The sequence below is a fragment of the Diadema antillarum genome, unplaced genomic scaffold (genome assembly GCF_040938485.1).
Source record: "Diadema antillarum isolate AM-2024a unplaced genomic scaffold, OU_Dant_1.0 seq00000079_RagTag, whole genome shotgun sequence".
NCBI classification, from domain to species: Eukaryota; Metazoa; Echinodermata; class Echinoidea; order Diadematoida; family Diadematidae; genus Diadema; species Diadema antillarum.
In genome coordinates, this window is record NW_027271172.1 from 1,256,716 (window position 1) to 1,284,085 (window position 27,370).

At 40.0% G+C, this 27,370-nt stretch overlaps 1 protein-coding gene across 1 annotated transcript in view; it reads left to right on the forward strand.

The window, feature by feature from the left end:
• LOC139726077 (E3 ubiquitin-protein ligase TRAF7-like) overlaps window positions 1–26,762 on the forward strand; it is a 48,464-nt gene extending 21,702 nt beyond the window's left edge. Inside the window, exons 7-16 of the mRNA XM_071637159.1 lie at window positions 8,570–8,611; window positions 9,751–9,873; window positions 18,222–18,274; window positions 20,188–20,339; window positions 20,862–20,901; window positions 21,874–22,107; window positions 22,770–22,889; window positions 24,068–24,199; window positions 25,397–25,516; window positions 26,345–26,762. Of these exons, the coding sequence (XP_071493260.1) occupies window positions 8,570–8,611; window positions 9,751–9,873; window positions 18,222–18,274; window positions 20,188–20,339; window positions 20,862–20,901; window positions 21,874–22,107; window positions 22,770–22,889; window positions 24,068–24,199; window positions 25,397–25,516; window positions 26,345–26,356 (1,028 nt within the window). The 3' untranslated portion in view covers window positions 26,357–26,762. The remainder of the gene's footprint in view (window positions 1–8,569; window positions 8,612–9,750; window positions 9,874–18,221; window positions 18,275–20,187; window positions 20,340–20,861; window positions 20,902–21,873; window positions 22,108–22,769; window positions 22,890–24,067; window positions 24,200–25,396; window positions 25,517–26,344) is intronic.
• Window positions 26,763–27,370: the final 608 nt, after the last annotated feature.

Here is a 27,370-nt window from a genome sequence, read left to right on the forward strand (position 1 = left end):
TTTATACAGGGGAACAACTTTGATCAAGTAATATGATGTTCGGAAACTTGAAAGAATCATAGACAAATTCTTGTGGCAAGTAAATCAGTTTCGGGTGCAGACATGTGTGTGTTTTTTTGTGTTTTTTTGTGTTTTTTTAAAACTTGAAATGAAAACATTAGAAAGCAGGAATTTATAAACAATAAAATGAACGAAAATGGTGTAGCCAAAGGAATGATCATCATTTGTTGAATCAAAGTCTGGTTGTAAATGTCTGACTGTAATGTTTTAAATTCATATACACATACAATGTAGTTATATATTTCCAAGTAAGAGTTTTTATGTTTCAGCATATAAATGAGGTGCAAAGTCCTGTGGAATCTCAAGTGACGACGAAGTGTACTATACATATTTAATCAATATATTCACAGCACAGATGTTGATTGTGTCACGTATTGGCCCATGAACTCACACATTAGTGTTAAGCCCGGTGAGAACACGCTTTTCACAGAGCATTCAGATAGAGATCAATAGAGTCCTTAATAGGCATGAGCGCTGGTGTCGGTGACTGCGGCTGGGGCCGCCCCCTGCAAGACTGCACGAGGTGACTAAGGTGGGTGTATGCGGCCAAGTTCATTAGCAGGAGCGGTGTCGGCTGCGGAGCGGGAACGTATACGAGGACTCCCCCAGCAGCGGTCTCGTTAATTAGCAATTAATTAACGGGGAAAAGGTCGGATCTGTTTTATGGTTTGGGAGGTTCCGCCGTGATGGCAGTGATTGTACGCACTTTGATCCTGAGAGCTGCATGCTTCTGACGTGTTCTTTCTTTTTTTCTTTAGGGTCATACATGTATTTGTGATACTTTTCACTTGATGTAATCATAATATTTGCGCTTTATTTTTTATTTTTTCCTGATGAATGAAAAGTAGCTCATGGAACAATTTCTGTCATGGATATTTGGATTGTGCTCAAGTATGATGCAACTTTTTTCCTTACTTTGTCTTTTTTGGCAGGGTCTGTGTTTGCACACGAATTGTTTTTACAAATCTGAGAATGTTCTTTCTTGCAGGGATACATTGATTCCAGAAACAACTGGTGCGAGTGTTTCTTGCACTGTTTAAGGCCGAACTCATACAGCGAGACATTACACTGTAGATTTCACATCTGCTTTAGATATGTGGGTCATCAAAGGGTTTTCTTTTAAATCGTACCAGAATCACCAAAGGTCATTGCACTTCTAATGGAATTATATACAGAACCTTTCTATTGTGCCATGATGGCTTAGGGGTTTGACCCGTCACACGTTGCATAAGCTAGTCCAAAGGAGTGGCCCTCAGAACGGATTTCACAAAGGAGTGGCTAACGTGGCATTCTAATGCAAATTAGTGGCCAGCTCCTGTTTTTCTGGGAAACTCTCGGAGCGGGCTGCAGAGCAAGTTGTCTCCATACCACGATCCTGACGAATCGAGGGGATGTGTACGCACGTGCGCAGCTACTCATGTATCATGCTAAATGAATTACTCACTCTGCCGAGCCCACAATTATGTGTCACTTGGTTTGCTGGGTGTCTTTCAGAAGGCCTGGAGAATGAAATTATGTAAAGAGATTTGGCCTGTGCGTGTGTGACTGGCATTGTTATGCAATCAGTTAGGTTCAGGGGTGTGGACAATTTGGTATGTGTAGATGGACGGCATCTCTGTGTACACATGAGGGAATTGTTGAAAGAATGAGAAAGGATCTGCAAAAGTGGAGGGAGGGAATAGTGATATAGTGGCTGTGTGCTGGCTCCGAATATTCTCTGATACAATGTGTCATACATTTAAAAAATGAAAGCAGTGGGCTTTGTTAACTGTTTTTGGGCGATTTGTGTGTTATTTTTTTTCCCCTGCAGACCTATGCAAGTCAGCTTTGTTTGTTTGTTGTTTTTTTTTTTACAAATAAATTTCTTTAACTTATCAACATTCAGGTACAAATAAATGTTACATTCAGGTGCTTTATGTATTGAAAATTTGAGCAATCATCATACATTGTATATCGAGAGAGAGAGAGTTAAGGGAAATATGTGTCTAGTAAAATATGTCTAGGATAGTAGGCAGTGTACGGCAGACTGGACAATTAAATGTACCGTTGCAATAGATTCACAGATATTATCTTGGCTCTAGTTCAGTGATGAGCTTTTCATTTGGTTTGTCTCTCTTTTTCTTTTTGCTTTCAGATGTTTGAATTCCTTGTTGCTAGGTCAGGCAATGCACAGAGCCTGCTTTCAGGCAGGCTTTGTTTCTTCTTCTTGCCATTGACCATCTGTGAACAGTGTCTGCATGAGAGGTCAATAAACTTTGAAAGGCGGGTTTTGAAATGACATTTTGTCGATCAATCATGCAAATGAGATAAACTTTCCTGAGGTCAGGGAAAGCACCATTTGTCAAATGCAAGCATTTACAAAAGCAGTTTATGGTGTATTGAGTTCAGTCTCACAATTCTACAAATGCCCCATGTTATCGGCATTGTACAACATGGAAAGCAAGTATGTGTCTCTTCTGTGACACTTGATGCAAACTTATGTGAGGAAGCTGCTGACAATATTCATTAACTTTTGATCGAGCTGAACAAAAGGGACTCTCCTCTGATGATGGGGGTATTAATTGTCTTCCAATATTTGCTAATCTCACACCTATCCCGGATAGCCTGATTTTTTTTTTCCCCCCTCTCTGCATTAATACCCCTCGTAGCCTTGGAGTCGTTGACAAGATGGCTGCCATTTTGGCAGTGTTCCCTTCAGCCCGTGAGCTTTCTCACAGGCACTTAATTAAATCCACCCTTTCCGCTCTCAGACACCCCAGCCGCTGGAGCGATGGGGGCCAACTCTACCTGAGTAAGGACACCCATTCCACCCCCTCCCCCCTCCCCTTTTCCCCTCCCCTCCCTCTCTTCTCCATTCACACACACCACTGCCACCGCTTGGCGGAGCGCGTTTTGCAATCGATGGTTGTCATTAATTAGCGATCAATTCCTGCTATGCGGTCTGTTTCAGCGCTGGCAGAGTATTAAAGGGCAATGAATGGGATCTGGAGATTTGACTGCTTGGCTCTACGTAGAAGGATGGAAGAGTTGGGATAATTCTAGGAACTGGACTGGATCTAACCGGTAGATTGGCAGTTCAGTCAATGATTTGGTTTGTCTTTAAAAATGATGTACATCAGATTGCAATTTGCTGAGTACATTGTACTACTAGCAATCAGCACAGAATAGTTTGTGATAGCTTTACCAATGACTTAGGAACGGTATGCCCATGTTGTGCCTGCTTTGAAAGAGATGTTTGAAAACTATTTTGACATTTAAAAACAAAACTGGAATTCTTCACCATGTGGTCTTTCACTTTTTTCTAGTGATTAATAGCAATTTATGAGATATGTAAATATCCACGTCTTTCTCAATTGATATTTTGATATTATTTCAAAGAAAAATAAAATGATCAGAGCAAGCTAATGTGGAACTTGATAACTTTTGCAATGTGAATTGCCAATTTTCACTCTTGTTTCCCATCCCCTTGCCCTCTCCCCGAAAGAAAAGATAATAAATGAACACACAAGTTGGTCTGATACAACAGAAGAACCCTCCATTCTTTATAGTGCACTTTTCACGGGTGATATGTACAACTGTAAGTTGTGAAGTCAATGACACCAGCGTGAGAATACCCTTTGGTTGTGGTTGCCAATTTGATGCCTGCCGCACACATAGATGTGTCAGTGATATATATCTGTGCCAATTTTGTTTTCCTGCCAAAAAATATAATTTGTAGCACATGATGCTATTATAAGATCATTTTTTTCACACTTTGGTGTGTGGGACATTGGACAATGAAGCAACCTCAAATATTTCATTGGGATTATGTAAACAAATCAAGTAATGTTTCTGTGTGTGATAATGTGTGTGTGTGTGTGTGTGTGTCTGTGTGTGTGTGTGTGTGTGTGTGTGTACTTTGTATGTATCAGACTGATCATAGAGTAGTGTTATTACATTTCATGGAAATATTTTTTTGTGATTTTGATTTTTGTTTTTTCTCGTCAAAGTGTAAGGGAAAAGAGTAGTATATTTCTTGCTGGCTGAAAACCAAAGGTCATACTTCTACAGTAACATGTACTTCTTTTTGACATGCATGCGTTGCAGGTAGAAAGAAAATAAAAATGCTTTGAATTGTCGAAAGTTTGTGATAAAGCCTATGCTAAAGTGGTTTTGGTCGAGTTGACAATGTGTTTGTGTATGCCAGATATTTACATGTACGTTGTACTCCCTGCTGTCAAGCTTTAGCAGACCTTTCCTTGAGAAAACAACAACAACAACAAAGGTTAAGTTGTGTGAGGGACTTTCTTTTCCTGGGTGTAGCTTTTGTCAGAATTATTTATTGAGAGGGAGATCTTTGAATTCTAGGCAATGAATAGGGAATAAAATTGAAGTTCAGTGTGTGGCAAGAATAAGTTAAATCATGCTATGAGGCTTGTCACATTGTCATTCTAGGTTAATCTAAATTAATGTATGTGCCAGAAATTAACAAGTTTCACGCGTGACTCTTTCATTTGCTGAATTTTTATGGGTGCGTCCGAAGGGCTGAATTTAGTTCGGGATGCGATAATCACGCCCAGAAGTGAATATGTCGCTTTTGTAAATAATAGTGTATTTATGGAAAGGGACAGTTTCCCTTTCACAAGAGTCAGTAAAAAAATTAATAAATATTTAAATGATTAATCAGTTTCAAAGTGAAGAATGTAATCTTTCCATAGTATGTGAAATATGTGTGGTCCGACTTTAGAGATAGAGATCTTAATCGCCCCATCCAATCCAATTGGGGATGAACTCGGTTCCGGCATGACTGTACATACGGGATGTGGGTTCATGCAAGACATGACTGATGTAGGGCGGCAACAGGTTGTAGACTAGGGATCAGCTGCAGGGCTATCCGTGCCCCCCTGTGGCCGTGAAGCTGTCGATCATGCTCGTGGCCCGAGCATTGAGAGGCGTGCTGACTTTCACCAGGATGGACACTTCCCCCCAGCCTGCAGCGATCCCACTCAGATACTCTTGGGGTGTGACTCGGACTTGTGTATGATTGTGGCTAGGCCAGACCTTAAAAGGATGTCATCTGGGGTTTGTTAGTTTTGGGAACGAACACAATGTATTATCATTACACTAGGACCTCACTTGAACTCTGTGACACTACATGTATATATAAATGTAAAACCAGAAACATTCACGGCATGAAACTTTCACAAATTGGAGCGGACTGCCTTTTTTGCAACGTGAAACTTTTGCGAATTGCTGATGTGCAAAAACTACATGTTTGCTACATGTACTGAATTATGTGAACAAAAACTTTTCCATGCATTTTACATATACTTTTGCGAATCGTAGCTCCTGGCAATATTTGCAAAAATTTTGTGCACACCGAAATTTCTGGTTTGACAGTATGTTCTCTCTTCATGTATATCTGTCTGGCAGTCTCTCCTCTCCCTCTCTCTTCCAATCGCGTCCTCTTCTTCCCTCCCTCTCTCTCTCTCTTTCTCTCAAATACAATGTATTCATTCATTCTTTAATTTTTTATTCTTATTTCCAAAAATATACTGTACATAGATAACACAAACATCAAAATAATGGTATGTTCTTGTAATATATTATCACATGATTAGTATGAATACATCTTGTTTTATTAAGGACTTCATGGAAATGAATGACTAGATTGACTAGATTGGAAAGATATAGATTTTCCTTTCAAAAGGGTGAAGAGATAGATGAATGAAGCAAGAAGGGATGGATAGCAGTGATAGGTATGAGTCACACTGGTAAGGAAAGAATACTCAGCTGGCTGGGGTGAGCACACCTAGACTTTAGCTGGGCTCATGTATCATAGATAGATATCGAGTTCCTCCTCTGAATCAGTATATCTCCCTAGCTCCTCCCCCCCCCCCCCCCCCACCAATGCTGGCTACCTACCCCAAATTTCCGCAGTAATCGGAGGTGGCATAGAGGGGTTGCAGAACATTGAAATGAACCAAAATGTTAGATAAAAACTGGGGAGAGAGAGAGATAGGGGGAGAGAGAGAGACGAGATAGGAGAGGGGAAATGGTGTCCACACCCATTATTGTTCATGCCAAATCCCTCGAGCTCTAATCAAGAGTACCTCCTTGATTACAGGCTAATCTATCACTTCCCTTACTTATTATCCCCTCTGCTTGTCTACGCCCTTTGTGCAGAAGCCCCCCCCCCCCCTTCTCCCCTTAGCCCGTTTTCGAAAAGGACGTTTGGCAGTTTTGACAAACGTTTCTCTTGCCCTCTGATTGGAATGTATTTTCTCCGGCCAGCTGGTTCTTGGGAGTAGATATATGCACATGATTTCTCGCCTATGTTTCTCTTAATTCCTCATTCTCTCTCTCTCTCTTTTTCTCGATCTTTTTTTTGTGTGTGCTCTGGAGACCGTTAACATCAAAAACTTGTAGAGGAGCGAGGGGCAGGTCCCAATCTCATCCGTTCTGGAAGGCCGACTTTGTCACTTGGGAATTGCATGTGAATGTGTGTGTTTGTGTGTGTGTGTGTGTGTGTTGACGCAGCAGGGCAGCAAATTGAGGATGTAACCCTGACATCGGACTTTGTGGTAGGCAGGGAAAAGCCGTGGCTGGAAATGTTTTTTTTCTCTCTTTTTTTTTCTCCTTTTTTGGGTGTCGTTGGAAGTTCTATGGAGTGAGTGACGATAGCTGCCGTCTGTTGGATCGGGATCATTTTGTGAAAGTGCATCGGCAGTGACAAGTCGTCCACGCTCTCCGAGAGAGATCCACTGGTTGTCATCCCATCTTGCATCGACAGCCTCCTTGCATAATTGCTCGTGTCATCGACCTGAGCTTGTAGCATTGGTCGTCCAGAGTAGCAATCTGCGGCGCACCAACTAATGCGCGCACACACCATTCGTCATCATCCCTCCGTCTTCCCGTTGCTAGGGCTCTGTTGCTAAGGACCCAACTTCATTATTTATTTTTTTCTGGCGAGAGGTATCCCCCGTGAAAGCGATTTTCAAATCGGCTGGGAACGTGAGGCTTCGTTCATCGCTTCTCCCCTGACCTCTCTGTCTCAGAGCCTACCTGAGTTTTGCTCCCCTTTCCGTGATTTTCGTGGCTTCTTACTGTGTTCGTGGTGAGTACACCCTGAGTATATTATGACAGGGACTGTTGAAAATGGCATGCTGAAATCCTGGTAGCAACTTGATCATTTTCTCTGTATTAGTTTGTCTCAGTGTGTATGTTTGCTTTTAGGTGAGAAGTTCAAACATTTTCTTTCATTGGCATGCAACTTTTTTTTTTCTTTAGAATGTTGCTGAGTGTTAAAAGAATTTCATGTGATAAGTATGAAGCCATTGTCCAGTTTATTTGAGAAGTCATTCGAGAAGAAATTGATACGATTTTGCTGTTATTTTGCAGATTTGCGGAAGGAGTTATCATTGTTGGATATTTGGTCACATACAACTGTACACATCCAAATAAAGATCAACATCTACCATGTTTTATCACTGAAATGCTGCATTTTGAAATCAAAAATAATAATGCTGGTCCTACATATTTATATCCATGTTGGTGGTTGGTGCTTTACACAACATTTTTCATTTCCTTTTTGTTCCATGTTTGATAGTGAGGTCTATGTAAGTGATCAGGAATCTGTTTTATTTTGCAGTGTGTGTATATGTGCGTGTGTGAACCAGATTTAATCAGACTGTTGGTATGGACATGCTGCTAAACATATATATACACGTAGGTCCTGGTTTTCTTAGAGTTGGATTGATCAAGTGGTGTAAAGACATTTGTATGATGAAAAAGTACACCTTTTTTTTCCAGAGCTTTGTGTCATGTTTTTATCTGCAAAGTGTACTTTCACTTCTCTACAGAGCTCTGCCATCTTCAAATGTCTGCCATCCCAAATACACAGAGTAGACAATGCTTCTCTTAGCCTCCTGTTTTTGAAATTGTGATTCCGTTGCTGAATGTTTTAATTTGGGAAGCGCGCCCCACCAATAGGGCAATCAATTTTTTTGGGGGGGAGGGGTGGGGAGGAGATTCTCCTTTTCTGTCTTGGCCAGCAAGTGTTGAGCCATCAGTAAGATCCGTCTTGTTGCCTTTCAGTGAATGGATCGGTTATCACTTGCGTACTTTTTCAAAGTACTGTAATGCACTCTAGTGTACTGTTTCTACACCGAGCTATTTCATTCTGCTGTGGTATCTGTGCTGTGGTATCTGCGCTCCTCTACCGAGCACCGTGAGAACCCAGAAGTGAGACAGGATTGTGATGCAGCGAGTTGTCCTCCTCCTCAGATTCCATCTCGCCGGAGAGAACGAGACTGTTCCTCTGTCTGGTCGCAGGGTGAAACAATACACCGACGCTTCTGGTGTGGAAGATAAGAGAATTCTGTGTTACAGTCCACATCAAAGTTTCTCATCTCTCAGAGTTTTCCTTTACACAATGTCTTGATCAAAAAGTTTCCTGCTTGGACGAAAGATTCTAAAGGCAAATTTTATCTATTCAATCTTTTACTTTTCTTTTCACCCCACCTTGCAGATTACTTGGATGACAACATGAGTCGAGTGGAAAAGTCCATTGGTAAGTTTTGCTGTATCTGCACTCTTGTATGAATGTAGCTACCCCGTATATAGTGACCAATTCATTGGTTAGAGGTACACTGTACCAGCAGAAAGATTCAACTCATGCTTAAATGATTTGTTATGCTATTCTTACCGAGAATTTCTCTGAGCTGTATCACAAAGCTTAAACTTTTTGTTATTAAAATCACAACTGTGCCTCACCTATTTCATTTGAAGGTGCATACAGAAATACACAAGTGAATTAGTTTGAATAGGGAAGTACCTTAAATGAGCAAACACAGCTAAAGTCTCTCCAGATTTCATCAAAAACACAAACCTATCTGCAGTGAAGCAAGTGAGTCCATTGCATTTTTCAAGAAAAATGAGTGGAGATCTCTACCTCACCCACACTGCTTGAGTGGGTTCAAGATTCAATACCCCATCTCAGTGCAAGAGTCTCCCTCGATGGGGAACATACTCCACAATCTTCCCTATAGCTTTAATACAACCTGCTGCACCATTCCATATTGTGGTCTTTGCTGTGAAGTCTGGTAGAATAGAGGCCATCTATTAATAGAATTTGCATGTGTACCTGTGAAACTGCTCCTGAAGCCACAGAGAAGGAGCTAAAGTGGCTTTCACCAGACAAAAGATATTGCACTGTATTACCACAGAGGTTCTGCGTATCTTCCATGGCTCCAGTAGACAATGTTCCACTTTTAGAGACTTTGATGAGTATTTCTTGGACCATTCTTCAGACCTATGATCCAGGAAGATCCAGAAAAAAAGTCAAATCCCCTACAAATACTTTTTAATGAAATGTAGATGATTATTCAAACCCACCTTTCAAATACTTGCAGGACCAATATGTTCATCACATTGAGAAATTGTACCTTTACTCTGTACTGGTTTAACAAACCTCAACAAGACTGTGCCGCCTTGCTCTGCTACCGGTATCATGTAGAGGTATGGTATCTGAGATCAAATTTTAAATGTCAAACCTTATCCCAAACAAATATGCATATGAACTTTTCAGAATGAGTATGATGGTACATTTTATGTGTGTATGACACAACTTGCGTAACAGGTTGTGATATGTTGTGTTCCATTATACGGTATGTTTAATAATAATCTCTATCTCATCCTCTGGCATTTCAGTCGAGCTGGATGAAAACCAGCGCAGTATTTCGGAGGATCTCATTGACCACGACCGTAACTACTCCATGGTCAACCATGAACTGTCTGTCATCAACGCCAGGCTCAACTCGGGAGCCGCTGGAGGTGAGAGAAAAAAAGAAATCCAGCTTTCCATTTCTCGTCAAAAAGAACAGTAGTGATTTTTGGAGATCAATGAAAGTATCTTTTGTGGTTCTTGTCCAGGTCTTTGCTCTGCAAAATTAGGGAAAATCTCAGTTTGGTGGTTTTAGTGGACCATCAATGCCATGTGCATTGATGATGCTCTAAGAGTTGTTAGGCATTTATCTTCCTTGATGACAATATGGTTGTTTGCAGGTCGCTGAACATCTATTGCCCCCAAGATGCTGTTTCCATCATTTGAACTCAAATAGCTAGAATGCAAAGCTGTGAGAAACCCATTGTGGCCAATTTCTCTTGCCAAAACAACAAGTTTCCTGTTTTCTTGTGATAATCATTTTGGCCTGTGTCGTAATTGCAAGCAACACAGTGGCAAGATTGCTTTTATTGCCCAATCAGAAGGGAGGATATTGCTAACTCATTTTGGCGTTTATATTTCACAAAATGCTATTATGGCCAACAGCCCACGGCGCGGGAATGATGACTCTTCGATGACCTTTCGGTTTTGGTATGTGACAGCGTCAAGACCTACATTGTAGTGTCATCTCTTAATGCCTGTTATTGTCACAGTTGTTCATGTGCCCACACTGAAAACCAAAAGAGAGAAATAGAAAGGCCTAGATTACTCCCAAATTCCTTCAAAAACAGCTCGGCAGTTTCCCTGGACATATTGGGGGCTGGTCCGACACAGCCTCATCCTGTTTTTGTTGTCTGTCGCTGTTTTTCTTGTCCATCGCTGGTGAGCCTTCCCCGTCAAATTCCAGTCAGAAAAGATCTCTTATTTTGCCCGGATGTTCCCCAAAGTGACCTTCGAGTGTCCCTGTTTGCTAGTATGTGGTCTGCATGTGGATCCAGCACGTCTAACCTGTAATCCGCATTGTGTAGGGTGTGATGAGGTTTTGGCAAGGGTTTAAAGCACCACCCATCGCCCGAGATTGGTTGGGGTGACTGCACTTCATCTGCCCTTTAAGTCCCCCCAGTGCATTTGTTTTGACGGTTTCAGACACCCCTGAATTGATTCACAGAGACCTGTCCGATCCATGTCAACTCATCATGTGTGTTTGTGCGTGCATTTTAAAGCAGTGACATAAATCTTCTCCCCTCTCCTGTTTTGAAGTTGGTTTGAAGAAAATGTTGAACTCTTCCTCAAACAATGAGATTTGTATATTAATCCGTTGTAAATGCGGAATTAAGGGGTATTTGCTAGTCTCAAATGACTTGGTCTTCTGTTTTTGTGTTTTCACTATGCCTGATGATGCTGTATGCAGCACATGAGTCTGTAGCATTATGCTGTTTGTTACCTATCAATACCAGTATATAAACCTTTGACAGATGAAGTGTATCATATGTCATTTGTGATGTTTTTCTTCTCAAAAGGAGAGCGAATAGGGAATGTGTCATTTTGTGATCAGAAAGGTGTTAAAACAACCGGCCTGTGCCCCTTTCAGATTTGATGAGTAGAGCTTGACGTGTTATTTCATGATTTGGGTTTGTCAGAATGTTATCTTCAGTAGAACATTCATCTGTACATGTGAGAGTTTAGTGAAAACCCTGGATGGATGATTTGTAGTCAGATGAGTTGAAAGAGAGAGAGAGATAGATGAATAGATAAGTAGATCTGTTGGATAGATGGATTCCTAGGCAGATACCCTGGGTAGATCGAATAACAGATGTATTCATACATAGATAGATAAATTGATGGAATAGAGAAAGAGAGGGGGACAGACAAATGGTTTAGAGAGACAGAGAGAAGATGTAGCTAGAGAGAGCAAGAGATCAGGAATTGAGGAAAGGGAGGGAAAATAGAAAGTTTTGCTATATACTCGTAACAGAGCTGGTATTGAAATAGACAAGTATGCAATCTTGGCATACAATGTAGGCCAGGTCCACTCAAGGCCCAGCTGTGATTGGAGGGAAGTTCACGAACAGGTGACTCAGACAGCAGTCAGACAGCGTGATGCATGCAATAGGTTGCGTTGCCATGGCAACAGCTTCAATGATTCAGACTGAAGACTTGTCATCTAGGGTAGACGTGAAGACAGACTCGCTTAAAGATAAGAATTCTGGTGGTGCTTCAAAGTTTTTGACCGACCCCTTTCTTGAAAGGAAAAGCTCAGAAGTTTTTGTTTTTGTGTTTTCCAGTTTGAAAGCCTCTCAATAATGCACTTCCACAATTGAACCGAAAGGTAATGTCAACTTTCAACTGATGTCATTTTCAAAAAGGCATTGGTTTGAAAGAAAATTGCAAAAGCCCCACTACAAGTATGTTTATGGAGAGGCTGGGGATCTGTCAGACAATTTAGATGGTTTTTGCCGTAAGGCGAAACATCCGTGGGGCCTCAGGGAGTTTCACAGATGGCAAGAGTTTGAAAGCTTGGTAATTTGGCGTGAAGTAGTCACACCCTCCAAGTAATGCAGAAAATCTGCACTGGTGCACAGAACACCGAGCACAAAGTCCTCAACGGAACCACACCCCTTCATATGTCGAGGCTGTTACTCGAACTCTTGTCGTGCGAAATTGGGAGCACTGGTCGGGTAATCGTATCTGGATAAAATCATTAGTCCCTGTGATGTAATCCATTTGCTCGCACCACATGGCTCTCGTGGTGCTGCAGTCGGGGAAATGTTTCCCTGCGACCAGACTGGAGATAAAACAAGTTTGACTCATACTCTGAGGGATTTCTTCCTTTTCTGGGTCAGATGTGAGATCCTTGTACTTGTTGCAATAAAATTAGGACATGACTTTAGTTTCGTTTCGTGGCTGGCATGGCTAACATACATAATACTTGCATTCTTTAAAAGTTACAGAAGGGTATATATGCTTTTTGCATGGTGGTAGAGTGTTACAGAAATAAGCACTTTGGTAAAGTGAATAATCCACTGGAACTCTTGAATTATTTGTAGAAAAGTCTGAATTGTGCCGAACTAGTTTAGATGTACTGAGGCAGTTTTGCATCCTGTAGATTTGTTGTAAGTACTCCTGCAAATTTAAGAGCAGAGAGTCAATTCAAATATATGAAATACATGTAGTTTTTAAAAATTCTGTGAAATCGTTTTCTGACAGAAATTTGTGAAATATCTTATGGTTAAGTTGTGTGTGATTTTTTTTTTTTTCGAAAACATTTTATCTGTTGTTGCTTGAGAATGATTAGTTGGCTCAGCTTGTAGAGATACAGTTAACTGCACAGTGCTTTAAACTGAGTGCTGAAGGATCTGGTGAATTCGATTAAAGTTTACGCTGTGACATCATAATTTGACATAGTTCCAAATTTGGTGCACAAGCTGATCAACTTGCCATAAAAAGAAATGTTCCCTGTGGAACGTTCTATTCAGAGGGAGGGGTTGAGAATGGGACAAGGGAGGGAGGGGAAAACAATTCTTCCATTTATTTCTACGTGTGTGTCCCACCTATAGAGAAATTCTTCAGCTACTCATCATCTGGCGCTGAATGAACAAATGAGGCTGATTAGATTTGGCGCGAAGTGATTGCGTGATAATGGATTAGATTAGCTCAGCACCACCTACTTTAATTACAAGCGACAACCATGAATCATGAAGCTGACAAAAAAAAAAACGACACAGATTTGGAAAAAAATGGGTGACTGCTCGCTCCTCATGAATTCTGTGGAAGAGAAAGAGAATGGAGAAGAAACTAGGAGAGAAAGAAAGATAGGCAGGGAAGGAAATCGGTCAAAGGTCATTATCATGGGTTTGGTTTTTTGAAAACTTGCTGAGTCACTTAGGGAAGGCAATCACCTTTGATGATCTCTCAGGACTATGACCAATTTTAAAGAGATCTTTTTAGACAGAAACACCCAACTTGGGTTGTAAAGGGTTCATGGATGGATTTAAGAGAGATTGACTCCTCGTGTGAAAATTGACAAAAAAAAAAAAAATAGGTGGGAATGGGCTTTTTGCCAAAATGGTGTTAAGGCGTTGGTGTGAATTGGGCAATTCAGCTGCAACAGCGTGTCTCACAGCATGTCACATGAAAGGTATATTCCTTATACTGAATGCAGACGTGCAGCCAGTCACAAGTTGTTTTTTTGTTGTTTGGGTTTGGGTTTTTTTTTCCCCCTGGTAAAGCTTTTCAAGACTGCTGGTAACCTCCACGGTAAAATAAGTCCAATGAAGCTCGTGCACTGCTGGGAAGATGGAATATTTCCCTGTGTGGATTTTTTTTTTTTTTTTTTTTTTGCACGAAGTGATACAAATACAAATAATAAATGTGCACCTTTTTTTTTTTTCTTTTTGCATTTTTCCATTAACTTTATACTTTTTGCTGGTACAATGTGCACAATAATAGCAAAGAACTTACATAGTTCATCTGTCTGGTGATTATGCAAATATTTCCACTCTAACAGTTTCCAGAATTTCATAGTGATGATTAAACCACTCTAACATCTTTTAAACTTTAACTCTTTATGTGCCACGTTCGCATGCCTGACTCAGTTGACGGCGTGCCAACTTCGCATATTCTGCGCAAATGCACAAGGCCCCCCAAACTGATCGATAAGTCGCCAAAGGCCACAGTACAATGAAAGCTTTTCTCATGATTTTGTTCCTCTCACATATAGCTTGCATTTTATGTGGTGATTAACTAGCAAGCGATGTTCTCTTACTGAATTTCTGTGTAAAATCTGAATTTCTGTCACTATTTTGTGTGCAAAAGTCATGTTTTTTCTTTGCAATAATGTAGTTTCTGGTCATTTGAAAGAAAACCAATAAGAGATTTGTTATACAATTTACATCAAAGCAAATGTTGGCATTTTCTCTACACCTTTGCTCACTACAGGTCCAGTTAAACAGCAATCTATAAAAGTTACATGGATTTGTTTTCCCAAAGCGTGACAACGTTGGTGTCTCTGAATAATGTGGCACACAGGGGGTTTATGCCATGACACATAAAGAGTTACCATCGATTATAAAACCACTCTTTCATTATATGCCCAAATGTATAACTAGGTGGGTTGTGAATTAAAAATCTCTTCCATGATGAACGTTCCCATGAGAAGAAAAGATGATGAAGAAGGAGAGGAAGGCGGAGGAGGAAGGCGGAGGAGGAGGAGAAGAAGAAGAGGAAGAAGGAGAAAAAGGAGGAGGAGGAGGAGGAGGAGAGAAGAAGAAGAAGAAGAAGAAGAAGAAGAAGAAGAAGAAAAAGGAGGAGGAGGAGGAGGAGAAGAAGAAGAAGAAGAAGAAGAAGAAAAAGAAGACGGAGGAGGAGGAAAATATGACCAAAAAAAAAAGAAGAAGAAGGAAAAGGATGAAAAACAGAGGTAGATGAAGAAAGTTGAGGCCATAATTTTGTAGATTGTAGACAGTGAATGGATTTCGGAGCAGGTCATGCATCCATCAGTTTTGGAGCAAGTTCTCAAAGCATGGTGTCCTGTAGGAGGGGACCAGAATAGAAGTGAATAAGTCATTTGGAGGGGGAAATTACCTGAACTCGCTGGGATCATGTCGGATTTCTGCCACAATTCAGAAACAAACACCAGTCTGAGATAACGTTGAGTCGGAGGGGAACGAGGAAACTGAGAAAGTTGCGGTATATTACGTTTCTGCGGTTACAGTAGGAATTTGCTTGCGTTACGCGATACGAGTTTCACATTCATAGATTTCCTGCGGGAATGGGTCTGACATTAATTGCACAGAGTATCTATTCCCAACTTGTACCCTCTAATTTCTCATTCTGACTTTTTTCCTGTGTACAATTGCTTGGAATCTTCAGACAGAAATGTGATACGGGAATGGGGGTATTTTTTGTTTGTTGGATATGCTTGCTTGAATTAGCATCTTCAATACCTTGATGGCTTTATTATACCATGTGCAAAGTACAGAAGATGATATTTCAAATGAGTCACAGCCTTTATGCCTTTTTGTTTTTTGCATGTGAATGGGGATGCCCTACTGTTATTGGACATTTCACAAATTGCAAAAAAATGCAAGTCATTTTCACCTCAAAGGAGAGATAAAACAAATCAACCTCTTTTGTTTCTGCAAAGTTTGAAAAGAAAAAGTTTAATTTCCTGAATTCTGAAGGAAGATGGTAAGAGTTGGCCAATTCCAATTTCTCAGTGCTGTATTGTTAGACACATTTTGTTACCTAACATATGTAAACATGCAGTATTTTGTAATAAGGAAATATTTAATATGCAATTTGTTCAAAAGTGATTCTAGGGCTGTACAGTATGACAGACTATTGATTGGCTCTTCTTACCTCAAAACCCCTCAACACTGTAGGTTACCTAAATGTTGCCAATTCATTGACCTTTTTGCATTGTGTATTTATCTGTGGGTCAATGAACTCTCTCCCTTCTGTAGAGGTCAATCACCCCACATCCTGGCAGTCTTTGCTTTTGGTAAACATGTTGTACATTACCTGGCATTTGGTTCATTTCCCCCAGTTGTTTAGCCGCAGTAATCCAAGAGTTAAGCCTCCTGAAAAGTACTGTATTACCCACCATCATCAAATTTCACATTTTGTGCTGGAGGCCATTCACATTACTGTGGAATGTTGCGAGTGTCACGCCCACAAACATACTGTACAAGAGTAGTGTACAACAGCTACAAATGCAATGCAGGTGGAAAAAAAAAACAACAAATACCTGTGCAGGTCTAGTTTAAGAGGGGAAATTTCTGTGCAATCATAAGTTTTTGTTTGCTGGGCCAAGTGACCGAACTTCACTTGTTGTAAATTTCAAAAACAAGAATATTTTTGTTTGTTATGTCATATATCTTCTAAAGTACATGTGTGTGATCATAGTTATTTGCAATAGTTCTTTGGAGTGAGAAATGTATGAAAAAAATCTTTACATGGGGATATACATTGCATATCACAACGATGGCAAAAACCAACAGAGCTGTCAACACATTTTTTTTTTTTGGATGAAAGTGACAGTTAATTAGTCAAAATTTGCAAAGTCTACAAGAAAGAGATGATACATGTATTTTGCAGACAGTGTTAGATGTTATAACAGCATATTCATATCAAGATATAAACAAAACAGCAATGTTGAGCTGCGCATGGTGGCATTGAGTGAGTGAAAATTGTGTTGTATACGTACTGGGTCATTATCTTCTTCTTTGAATGGTCTTTGTCAAATTTGCATCTAGGGATCTCACTTTCAACCTGCATGACATTTCATTTGAGAATAGATACAATGTAGATGTACATGAAAAGAGGGAACATGCCGGCAATGATAGTGTTCACTTCTAATGACTACACCTCATGCAGTTGCTTTTCATCATATAGATTTCGACAATTTTTTTTTTTGAATAATTAAAAATGTTATCAATCCACTTAGTCTGCCTGGGGTCAGAAGAACTCGGTAACACTAGAGTGCCCTGAGCATACATTGCCACAGAAGTGAGTGTAATCATGGCGTTATCGACCAACAGATCTGGCGAAAGTTGCATAGCGTGACATGTTACACGACATTCTCCTTCCCTGCATGGTGGCATTAGTCATGTCGTCTTCATGTGAGAGATGAAGACATTATTTTTTTTTTTTTTTTGTTGCTTCACTTACATGGTTCCTACCTGAAAAGATTATCAACTGTACATCGCAGTATTGTCTTCCTGTCGTACTCTCAATGTTCTCCGCCGGAGAGAAAGAGAGAGAGAAACTTTGTTTCTTTGCAGCATCCTTTCTGCTCCGTTTATCGTCCGACCGATCTAGGTTGGGTTCAACGACATATCGGATTACCGTGCCGCGGTTACCGTGTATGTCAAAACCCCCATCCCGCTCATGATTTTTTAAAAACGCCTTTGATTGGCATGAATCATTTCTGCTGATTGGCTTTAGGGAGTTGGTCTGTGGAGAAAGGGAGAAGTATGTAGTGTCAACAATGCTACCTTTGAGACCCCAATGGAAGACAAAACTGTTTTAGATTAGGTTTTAAAAGAGTACAATGCCCTCATTACAATCTGCCAGGTGATGAAGCGAAATGCTACTTTCCTCAATTTCAACAGCGTAATAAACTCTTTCCTCTGACCACTCCCATACTGTTGGAGTGCTGAGGGGGTAAATGACCATTTTTTTTTTGTATACATACATCTTCAGTTTGCTGTTAATTGTACACAGTATTGTATCTGTTCTGTCCCAAGATATGATTAAATCAACTTCTTCTCTAAAGATATTACTTTCTCGATCAGCATTGCATTTTTAGATATCTGCCTAGCACATGTACTAGCAAAAAAGTAGTGATATTCAACAACTTGTTTGTTTGTGTTTGTTTGTCTACTTTTTGTTTATTTGATTGATTGTATTTCATTCTCTTAAAATCATCTTGCCCTGTCTTTGTTGTTCTTTGCAGCTTACGATCCACAGCAAGTGTACAAGTGCAAGGGGACCTTTGTGGGACATCAGGTAATAAATGGAGATGCTGTTTGAATTTTTATTCTCATTCTACCATAGGAGAGATCATCCAGTTACAACTTGTTTTGAAATGTTCTTCGTTCTGCAGAATAGTTGTTTGATCCATGATTGAGGATAAAAGAGGAAGCAAAAATTGGTGCATATCACCCAGCTGTGTGTTATTTTTTTTTTTTTGATGCAAGAGTTCACCACAAAGTTTGTACATTCCAATTGCTCTTCATCACAAAGATTACCCAGAAGGATATCAAAACCTTGTCAAGGAATTGTTGGCATGTTGCGATATCCACTTGAGAGAACCCGACGAGCACTTCGATGACCTATGACCTTTTGAATGAAAAGGTCGTGGTATCAGTGCGTTTTCAACTTTCCGCAGTGTGTCAGTCAAAACTTAACATACTAGACGATGACCTCTTAGAAGCTCGTGCCTACTCCCGCGGAATCATGATCAGTAGTTGGGACTAAAACCTTGAAAAAGATTGTACCATTGTGGAGGATGCCCTTAAAGGTAGGGAATCCCATTTGCACGCCTTAAATGAAGAGTTGTATAAATACAGTGGTATGTTGAAGAGAATATCATTTTAGAAACTCCCATAAAGTATTGAAAGTGGAAGGTAACATTTAGTACATTTTTTTGACGGTTAAATTTTGAATTGAATTGTTTTCGGGGCTCACCGTAAATTCCAGTACATTACTAGCCTACCTTTGCAGACCCATGTACTGCATGTGTGTCCATCATGTATATTTTGTGAAGAAAGTTCATCAACACTTACAAACATTTCTATATACATTCTTACCACACACTCTATATGTTATTACATCAGCTCTTGTACTTTTAGATTTGTGTTTATAGATCACAATACAGAAGAATGCAACAAAAAGGTGTAAGTGTGGCTGACACACAGAACTACTGAGTAGTTGAGTTTTGTGCATTATTCAAAATTTAGATAACTGTTGACTTCCAAATTTCTAAGCAGTGGCCTAAGCAAGTCCCCTGAGGTTCATATTTAATGTTTTGCTGCATTTTGGGAGGTCTGTAAAAGGTATCCCCTACCTTTAATGTGATGATTATAAGTGAAATTTGTTTGAGCATGATACGAACTTGAGTAAATACATTGTAATTGAGATGGGATTCAAGTTTCCAGTGAAGTCTAGTATCAGGAAATGAACATTTACAAAAATCATTTCCGTAGGAGTCATGCGTTCAGTTGCGTGTGTAGCATTAATTTCACTTCATCATAATTATGAAGTTGAAACTTGAGAAAAAGTTGTATTTCAGTCTTATTTGATGCATTTCTGTTTTGCTTTTTTGTTTTCTCAGTGATTGGGAGGATGAAGAGAGATTAGTGGATTTCCACTCTAGATCTGTTTAAATTAAAATCAATATGCTGGAGAGGCACTTTTTTGGCAAAAGGCATTTTTTTGTTCATTGCATTTTGTCTGCCAGGGAGAAGAAAACTCTAAGCTTTTGGTAATGAAATCTAGCTAGTGGGGAAACAAGTAAATGTCCCCTGATAATTGAGAGTCATCATCTTTACAGTGATAAGGAGAAAGAGGATGGTGTACTCTGCATCATATTCATACTACATGTATTTGATGCAATTAATAAATTTCCTCTCATTTTGTTTTATTTCATCATATCTTTATTATTTTTTTTTTTATTACTGATCCCTGACAATTTTCATCCATTATTCTCCTCATTTTTCACAATGATCAGGTTGAAATTTAGAAAATTGGAACGTAGAGGACTGTCATGGTTAAGGAAATAAAGATATTTTCATATATACAGTCACGCAATCTGCAAATCTCACCATTTTCTGCAATAACATAGTGAAATCTGTCCCTACTTCAACCTGGCTAATTAAACTGTTAACCTTGTCTAACCCCTTGACCTCTTTCACCACCAGGGTCCGGTGTGGTGCCTGTGCGTCTACGGCGACCTGCTCTTCAGCGGGTCCTCGGACAAGACCATCAAGGCTTGGGACACCTGCACCAACTACACCTGTCAGAAGACACTGGAGGGGCACAACGGGATCGTCCTGGCCCTCTGCACCCACGGGTAGGTTCCCCAAGATCAGAGAGCCCACGGAGGGATGGGCTGGAAAGCCCATCCCTCCGTGGGCTCTCCCCCTTTGGCTGTATAACCCTAACTGCGCTTTGTTCGCTGATTAGCGCACATGGCGAAATGGTTTCTTTGACCAACGGCACAGATGTCTGGAAACGAATTGTTAATGGAATAGAGATTACCTTTAATATCCCCCATTCCCCATTTATTGTGTCACCGTGGCCTTTCTAATGGACTAAAGCACATTGTGACATCTGAGTGATGAGCTTCTTACTTTTACAACTAGGTAAAGTTTGGATTGGTTTAGTAAAAATGCTGATGAAAAAAGGGTGGTAAATTAAGATACATTGTATGTGGACGCATAAGAGCTCAGATATTTTCGATTGATTACTGTTTTCATTCTGCTTATGCCAAAACATTTGCTAACAACATGGCTAATTTTGCTGGCACGTCTTCAACATAATATGTAGAAGAAAAAGAATATATTATATTCTTTTTCTTTCCATTCTTCTTCAGGAATCGGCTTTACAGTGGATCTGCAGACTGCACCATCATGGTAAGTTTTGGGCCTAAAATGAGATTTTAAGTGAATTTTGATAAGACATTGTTGTTATATATTGTGTAAGGATCTTATGGAAATAGTTTTGGAGTTTGTTTGTTGTTGTTATTGTTGTTTTTGTTTTTTGCCTTTGTTTAATGTCACAACATGTTGTATTCATGGTTATGATGGAACAGTTTATTAATGGAGAACTGTGAAATATCAAATACTGCACATTTGCACCATGAGATTTTGACAGTGGCATCAGTGCCATGTATTGCCTAGGCACAGATGATCAGAGAAAAGAGGAGCAAACAAATATTTTGATTTCACAAGTAGCTTTTATCTGGACTGGTCAGGACATCCCATTAAGATCATATAGCTGTGTTAGCACAAAATAGCACACACCATTTGAGCTTTTTCACAAGTTTCTCTCCATTATTTCAAAGTCTTATCTTCTTCTTTGTGTGTGTGTGTGTGTGTGTGTGTTTGAAATGTAGTGACTGACTGTGATGACAAAAATTGAACACAAATCTTTAAATGATGAGTGTTTTTAACATGCTTATAAACGAGGCCACTGAAACATTTTCCGAGTCGCAATCAAAAACATGTACTGTAAAAGAGGATATTTTTGCGGGAGTAATTTTTCGCGCTCGACCGAACTAGAAGAGTTTTGCATGTTTTTCATTCCATGGAATCAAGACATCAACTACTGGAACATATGGCATGCAAAAATATTTGCACGCTTTTATTTTCGCGCTAGTTTCTGGTTGTGCAAAATGTGCGAAAATTTCAGCACCGCGAAAATTTCCACTTTTACAGTAGTTTATTTGTGTCACAGGGCCCGTAGTGGATTGGACACACAATACGTGTACCAGTATGTTATCGTGATCTCTATTTGAGCTTCTGTTAATGTCAGTATTCTGCAATGATGTAACTGATATACCCTCTTGCTCACCTCCCTCCCCCCCCCCCCCCCCCAACCTCAAGGTGTGGAACATTGAAACTCTTGAGGTGGAGAAGACGATCCAGGCCCATGAGAACCCGGTTTGCACCCTGGTGGCGGCAAACAACATGCTCTTCAGTGGCTCCCTCAAGGTAATCAAGGTCTGGGACCTGCACACGCACCAACTCAAGAGGGAGCTAACCGGACTCAACCACTGGGTCAGGGCGCTGGTCGCCAACGGCAACTACCTCTACAGCGGCTCCTACCAGACGATTAAGGTGTGTTGACATGAGGAGCATAGTAGATTTTTCTTCTGTAATGTATACTGGAAGTTCTGTGGTATTGAAGTTGACAAGACACAAGCTGCAATCATAAACTAAAAATCCTGCATTCTACAATGTAATCTCTACCTATCCAATTCTTAGCTGGATATTTTGCTGGTGTAATCAAATGTGCAGCATTATAAAATCATCCTGACACGCAAATAATGTTACAGATGTCCTTCAAAGAAGAATTCAGTTGTGTGCCTGCAGCCATCACATTTACTCTTCTTCAGTACAGAGGAGGGGACTCTCTGATCCATCTGTTTAGACATTTTATGGCAGATTGTGGAAAATAGGTTGGATGTACACACCAATCAAACAAAGAATAATGCTTTGATATCATGTCTTATATAATTGCTGCTGATTCAGAACTTTGTTATCTTATCGCAATGTTGACAACAGTGAAATGATAGTACATGTACTAGTACATCGCGCATGCATATGACATTAATTCATTCAGTGCCGTACTACTTCTGTCCATGTACGAGATAGGCAGACTCAATCTCCTTGCTGTGTTGTAGAGACTACCTTCTATGAAATGTGACGCCATCTCTTGTATCTTTTTTATTACCCCCCCCCCCCCCCCCCCCCCCCAACTGCCAATTGATGAACATTAGGTGTGGGACCTGAACACTCTGGAGATTGTTCGCAGCCTACAGACCAGCGGGGGCAGTGTGTACTCCATTGCCATCACCAACCATCACATCATCGCTGGCACCTACGAAAACTGCATTCACGTGAGTCATGGGGGATGGAGAGGTGCACATTCCAGATGACGATATGCTGAAATTGTCGCGCTCTTACGATTCTGTATATGTGAAGTGCTGATACATGTACCTGAAGAATGATTTTTAAAAGATCATATTTTGATGACAGGCGAGAATGTTAGCAGAATTTTAGTTGAAGTGTATCTTCCTGTAGCACAATAAGGCAAACTTGTTTTAGCTCTACAGCAATACCCATACAGTATAGATTTAGCTTCAATAAAGTCTATAGGATGTGATTTTGTCGAAGCTGTTGAATTCCAGCAGTAATGAATACTTTTTGTATTCCATATTATCATGATCAGTCAATGGAAAAGATGAAAAAAAAAAATCTTACATACTGGTTCAAAGAAAGAAACTTTTCACTGATGAGGACAGATGGAATCAGATGAAAATTTAACCCAGTGTAGAAATTTGCGAGAGGTGACATTGGAATAACATACATGATGTACACTGTAGATGCTTTGCTTGCTATTAACCCATTGTGGAACGGCTGATTTTGCTACAACACACATTTCCCTTAGACACCTGCTCAAGTACACACGGGACTAGTCTTAAACAGGGTACCTCTCTCATTACCAGCGGCATTTTGTCTGTTTGTTAAAGCGGCATTCCAGACGATTTTCATAATTTCACATCATGTAGTACATTAATCGACAGCTCCATGTATAGATTTGTGGAATTAATTGCGGTCCTTGAGCAGAGAAACCAATACTTTGAAAAATCTTAAACAAATTACACTGAACAATGTTGATGACATAGGAGCCTCACCTATTTCAGATATGTAGCAGTGTACTTCCATTACAATACCGCTTACTTAGCAAGTTCACCTGTGTAGAATCTATGCATACCTCCTTCTTTTGTTCTGCTTCCTTGAGCCCCAACTCATGCATTCTTATGGTGAGGCTGCGATGTCATCATCCCTGTTCATTGCAATTTGTTATAAATTTTGAAAACAGTCTTATTCCTCATCCCAATCACTATTAAATCTGAAACTCTCTACTCAGTACAGTGTATATATACCTACATGTAATTTATAGTTGTTCAAATGTAAGAGTCTGAAAATCATCCATAGGTCCCCCTTTAAATGTCCATGTCATTTTGAGCTCATGGGTCCATTGTATGCATTCTCTTTTGTTTGCATTGTGCAGGTGTGGGATAAGAATGATTACAGCCAGGTGGAGACCCTGACCGGCCACGTGGGGACGGTCTACGCACTGGCCGTCATCAGTGCCCCCGGCATGACCCGCGTCTTCAGCGCTTCCTACGACAGGTCGCTACGTGTAAGTTACAACAGCCTCCTCTTTCTCTCTGTACAACAACAACAACAACAACAAAGAAAAAATAACACAACAACATCAACAGGTGACATTACCATTTTTTAAAGGAGAAATCCGGTCCAAATATATGTTAGTCTGATAAAAATGAGTAAAATCTTACGAGTTCAACGGTAAAAATTTGACTGAAATCAGATGAAAAACAAGGAAGTTATGACATTTTGAAGTTTTGCTAATATCTGCAAAACAGTTCTTGTGCAGTGGATATAAATATGCAAATGGGTGAGCAAACCATGTCATAACCTCACAATTTTCCATTGATCATGTACACAAAAATGACGAAAATCCAATGTTTCTGTCATTGAAGTCTGAAACATGACGTTATCCCTGGTTGAATCACTTCAGAATAATGATCAGTTAGATGTACCAAGAATTGAGCCTCAGGCATAATTGCGTTTTAATGAAAAACTGGACATTTCAAAATTTTATGTACAAACTTCGAGATGGCAAGTTGTGAGGGTATGACATGCTCACTTTGCCATTTGCATATTTATATTGACTGTTCAAGAACTGTTTCCTGAAAAACTAGCGAAATTCTAAAATGTCATAACTTCCTTAATATTTTTCAACCAATTCAATTCAGAATTTTACTGTTGAACTCTTAGTATTTCACTCTTTCTACCGGTAATCAGACTAACTTACATTTGGACTGGATTTTCCTTTTAAGTTTTTGACTTCTCAGGAAGTACAGTACTAAGAAATGTCAGGAGCTGAGAATTATCGTGCACATCACTACACTATATTTGTCGAAATCTGTATCACAAGTCATAGTAAAAAAAAAAAAATTGCATGTCTAAATTGTAATTGATTTTTTCTTTTCATTAAACTTCGCGGGGCTAGCATCCAGAGGTCTCGGGTTCAAATCCTGATGGAATCCAATTTCCTTTGCTCATTTTTCCACTAATAAATTACATTCATTTCTGGTCAGTTTTCTTCTGTTTGCGTTTGTCACAAACTTCAATTCAGTGACATGTGGGACACCATTACTGCTCTAATGTTCATTTCAAGGAAGGAGTGGGGATTTTTTTGTATGTGTTTGCCCTTGAATATGGAATCTCCCGTTAATGCACCTCATATGTATCTGATCAGTAGAATAACCTGTCAAATTGGCAACTTTGTGTGTGTGTGTGCGTCGGTTTGCAGGTCTGGAACATGGAGAACATGATCTGCACACAGACCCTCATCAGGCACCAGGGCAGCGTCGCCTGCCTGGCCGTCTCAAGAGGGCGCCTTTTCTCCGGAGCCGTGGACAGTTCTGTCAAGGTGAGAAGATAGCCTCCGTGTTTTGTGTGCTGTTCCGCTAAATTACTGCTGTATACGCCGAATATTTCGCGAGGTTTTTATTTTCGCAAATTTCTCGAGTCAGGTGCTGTTCGCGAAGTAAAAGACACGCGAAAATATTGACTCTGATCACGCTATGAATATGACACACGTGTATACATTTCTCCATTTGGTACAGGACTCCATGATCGCATATTTAGCCACTCGCGAAATCGTTTGGAAGTTCTGATTCGCGAAAATTTAGACTCATTAAATATATGCCGGATACAGTATTTCGGACCATGGCATTCATGCAAGTCCAAATTTGCATTGCAAGAGAACAAACTGTCAATCAGGTTTCAGGAATTCTTTTGTTTTTGTGTGTTTGTTTTTGTGCGTATTGGGTATGATGGTCTTCAAGTGTAGTGATGCTGGGGGAAAGCATGTTTTCATTTGCTGTAAGTTTTATACTCAGTGTCAACTCTGTAATACACTGTAGAGTAAACTAAAATTATTCTGTTTCCAATTCGACAAATGCACAAACTTGGTATTAACGTCATTGCCCTCATGACATCACATACTATAAAGCAACACTGGGGGCGGGGTATTAATCACCGTCAGTAATAATTCTAGTTTTTAATAACTCATGTGCATTCAGTTTTTAGACTGATATCTGCCATTTAATGTTTTCATGGACCTACATATTATCTGCACTATGATTTAGAATGAGAGCACCATCTCTCAGCTTTTGTCACGAATGTGATATCGAAAGTATTTGTGATTTTAATGTTATTTACTGTGCTTTTTTTTTCCTTTACATATTTCTTTCAGGTTTGGCAGTGAGATATTGTCACAAGAGTTGCTAGCCTACACCATCAATTTATCGTTCCCCGCCAAAGCAAGAATGAAACAAGAATGCGAGAGAGAAGAAAATGGCCCATGATGGACGCCTGATCACATGACGTGACCCGATGTCATCACATGACTGCTTCACGAAGCAACGGCTACAAACGAAGAGAGCTTTTTTTTTTTAACCCCCAGGAGCTAAATGAAAGACCCCTAAAGAAGTTGACAAGTTTAGGAAGATTGCATTGAAAAGATTCTGTTCATTTCAATCACCACTGCGTATCAGGGCACTGCATATACTGGCTCGAGTGGCTTTTAAACTTCATGGGTTTTGTCATCCGGAAGTTTACATTTTAAAATCTCACCACTCTTCAGGCGATGTACAACAGTTTGGTTGATATTGCTTCAAATGGTAGAATGGTAGCCCCCCTGGAATACGTGCTAGTGTGTGAAGAAGTGATCAGAACAGTGTGTTTGCAACAAGGCAAGTGTGCCGTGCTTGTATGTTGGAAGGTACTTTAATAGAAAGGCGCATTCCCGTAATCGATAGTTGGCAGAGAGATATTTTTTGATGCTGAAAACGGAAACAACTCGTCGCGTGTTGATAATCAGTCACCGCCGGCCCACGACTTTTGCCGATCCCCCGCACCCACCGATTAATCTCCATGTTCGATCTGTAGGATATTGACCAAGAACTTTGCCCCAAAGTTTTGTCGAGCATTTACCCAAAGGTAGTGGAAATTCTTAGGTAACTTCAGAACGAAATGATATGCCATGTGATGTTCAGAAAATGTTAAGAAGTTGCCAAAGAGAGAGCCGGCATTGAGTGAAAGAGAGAGTGAGAGAGTTTTAATGTGTTGCCTGTTTCCTCTTTGTTTTGGCTGTTTGTACATGGTAGTTGTAGCCTTTAGTCTTGTGAGAGCTTATTACGGTCATTGTTTGAAATCAGGGAAATATGCATGAATAACCTTCTTATTTGATTTATAAACTTTTGTAGCATTGTCCTTGTAT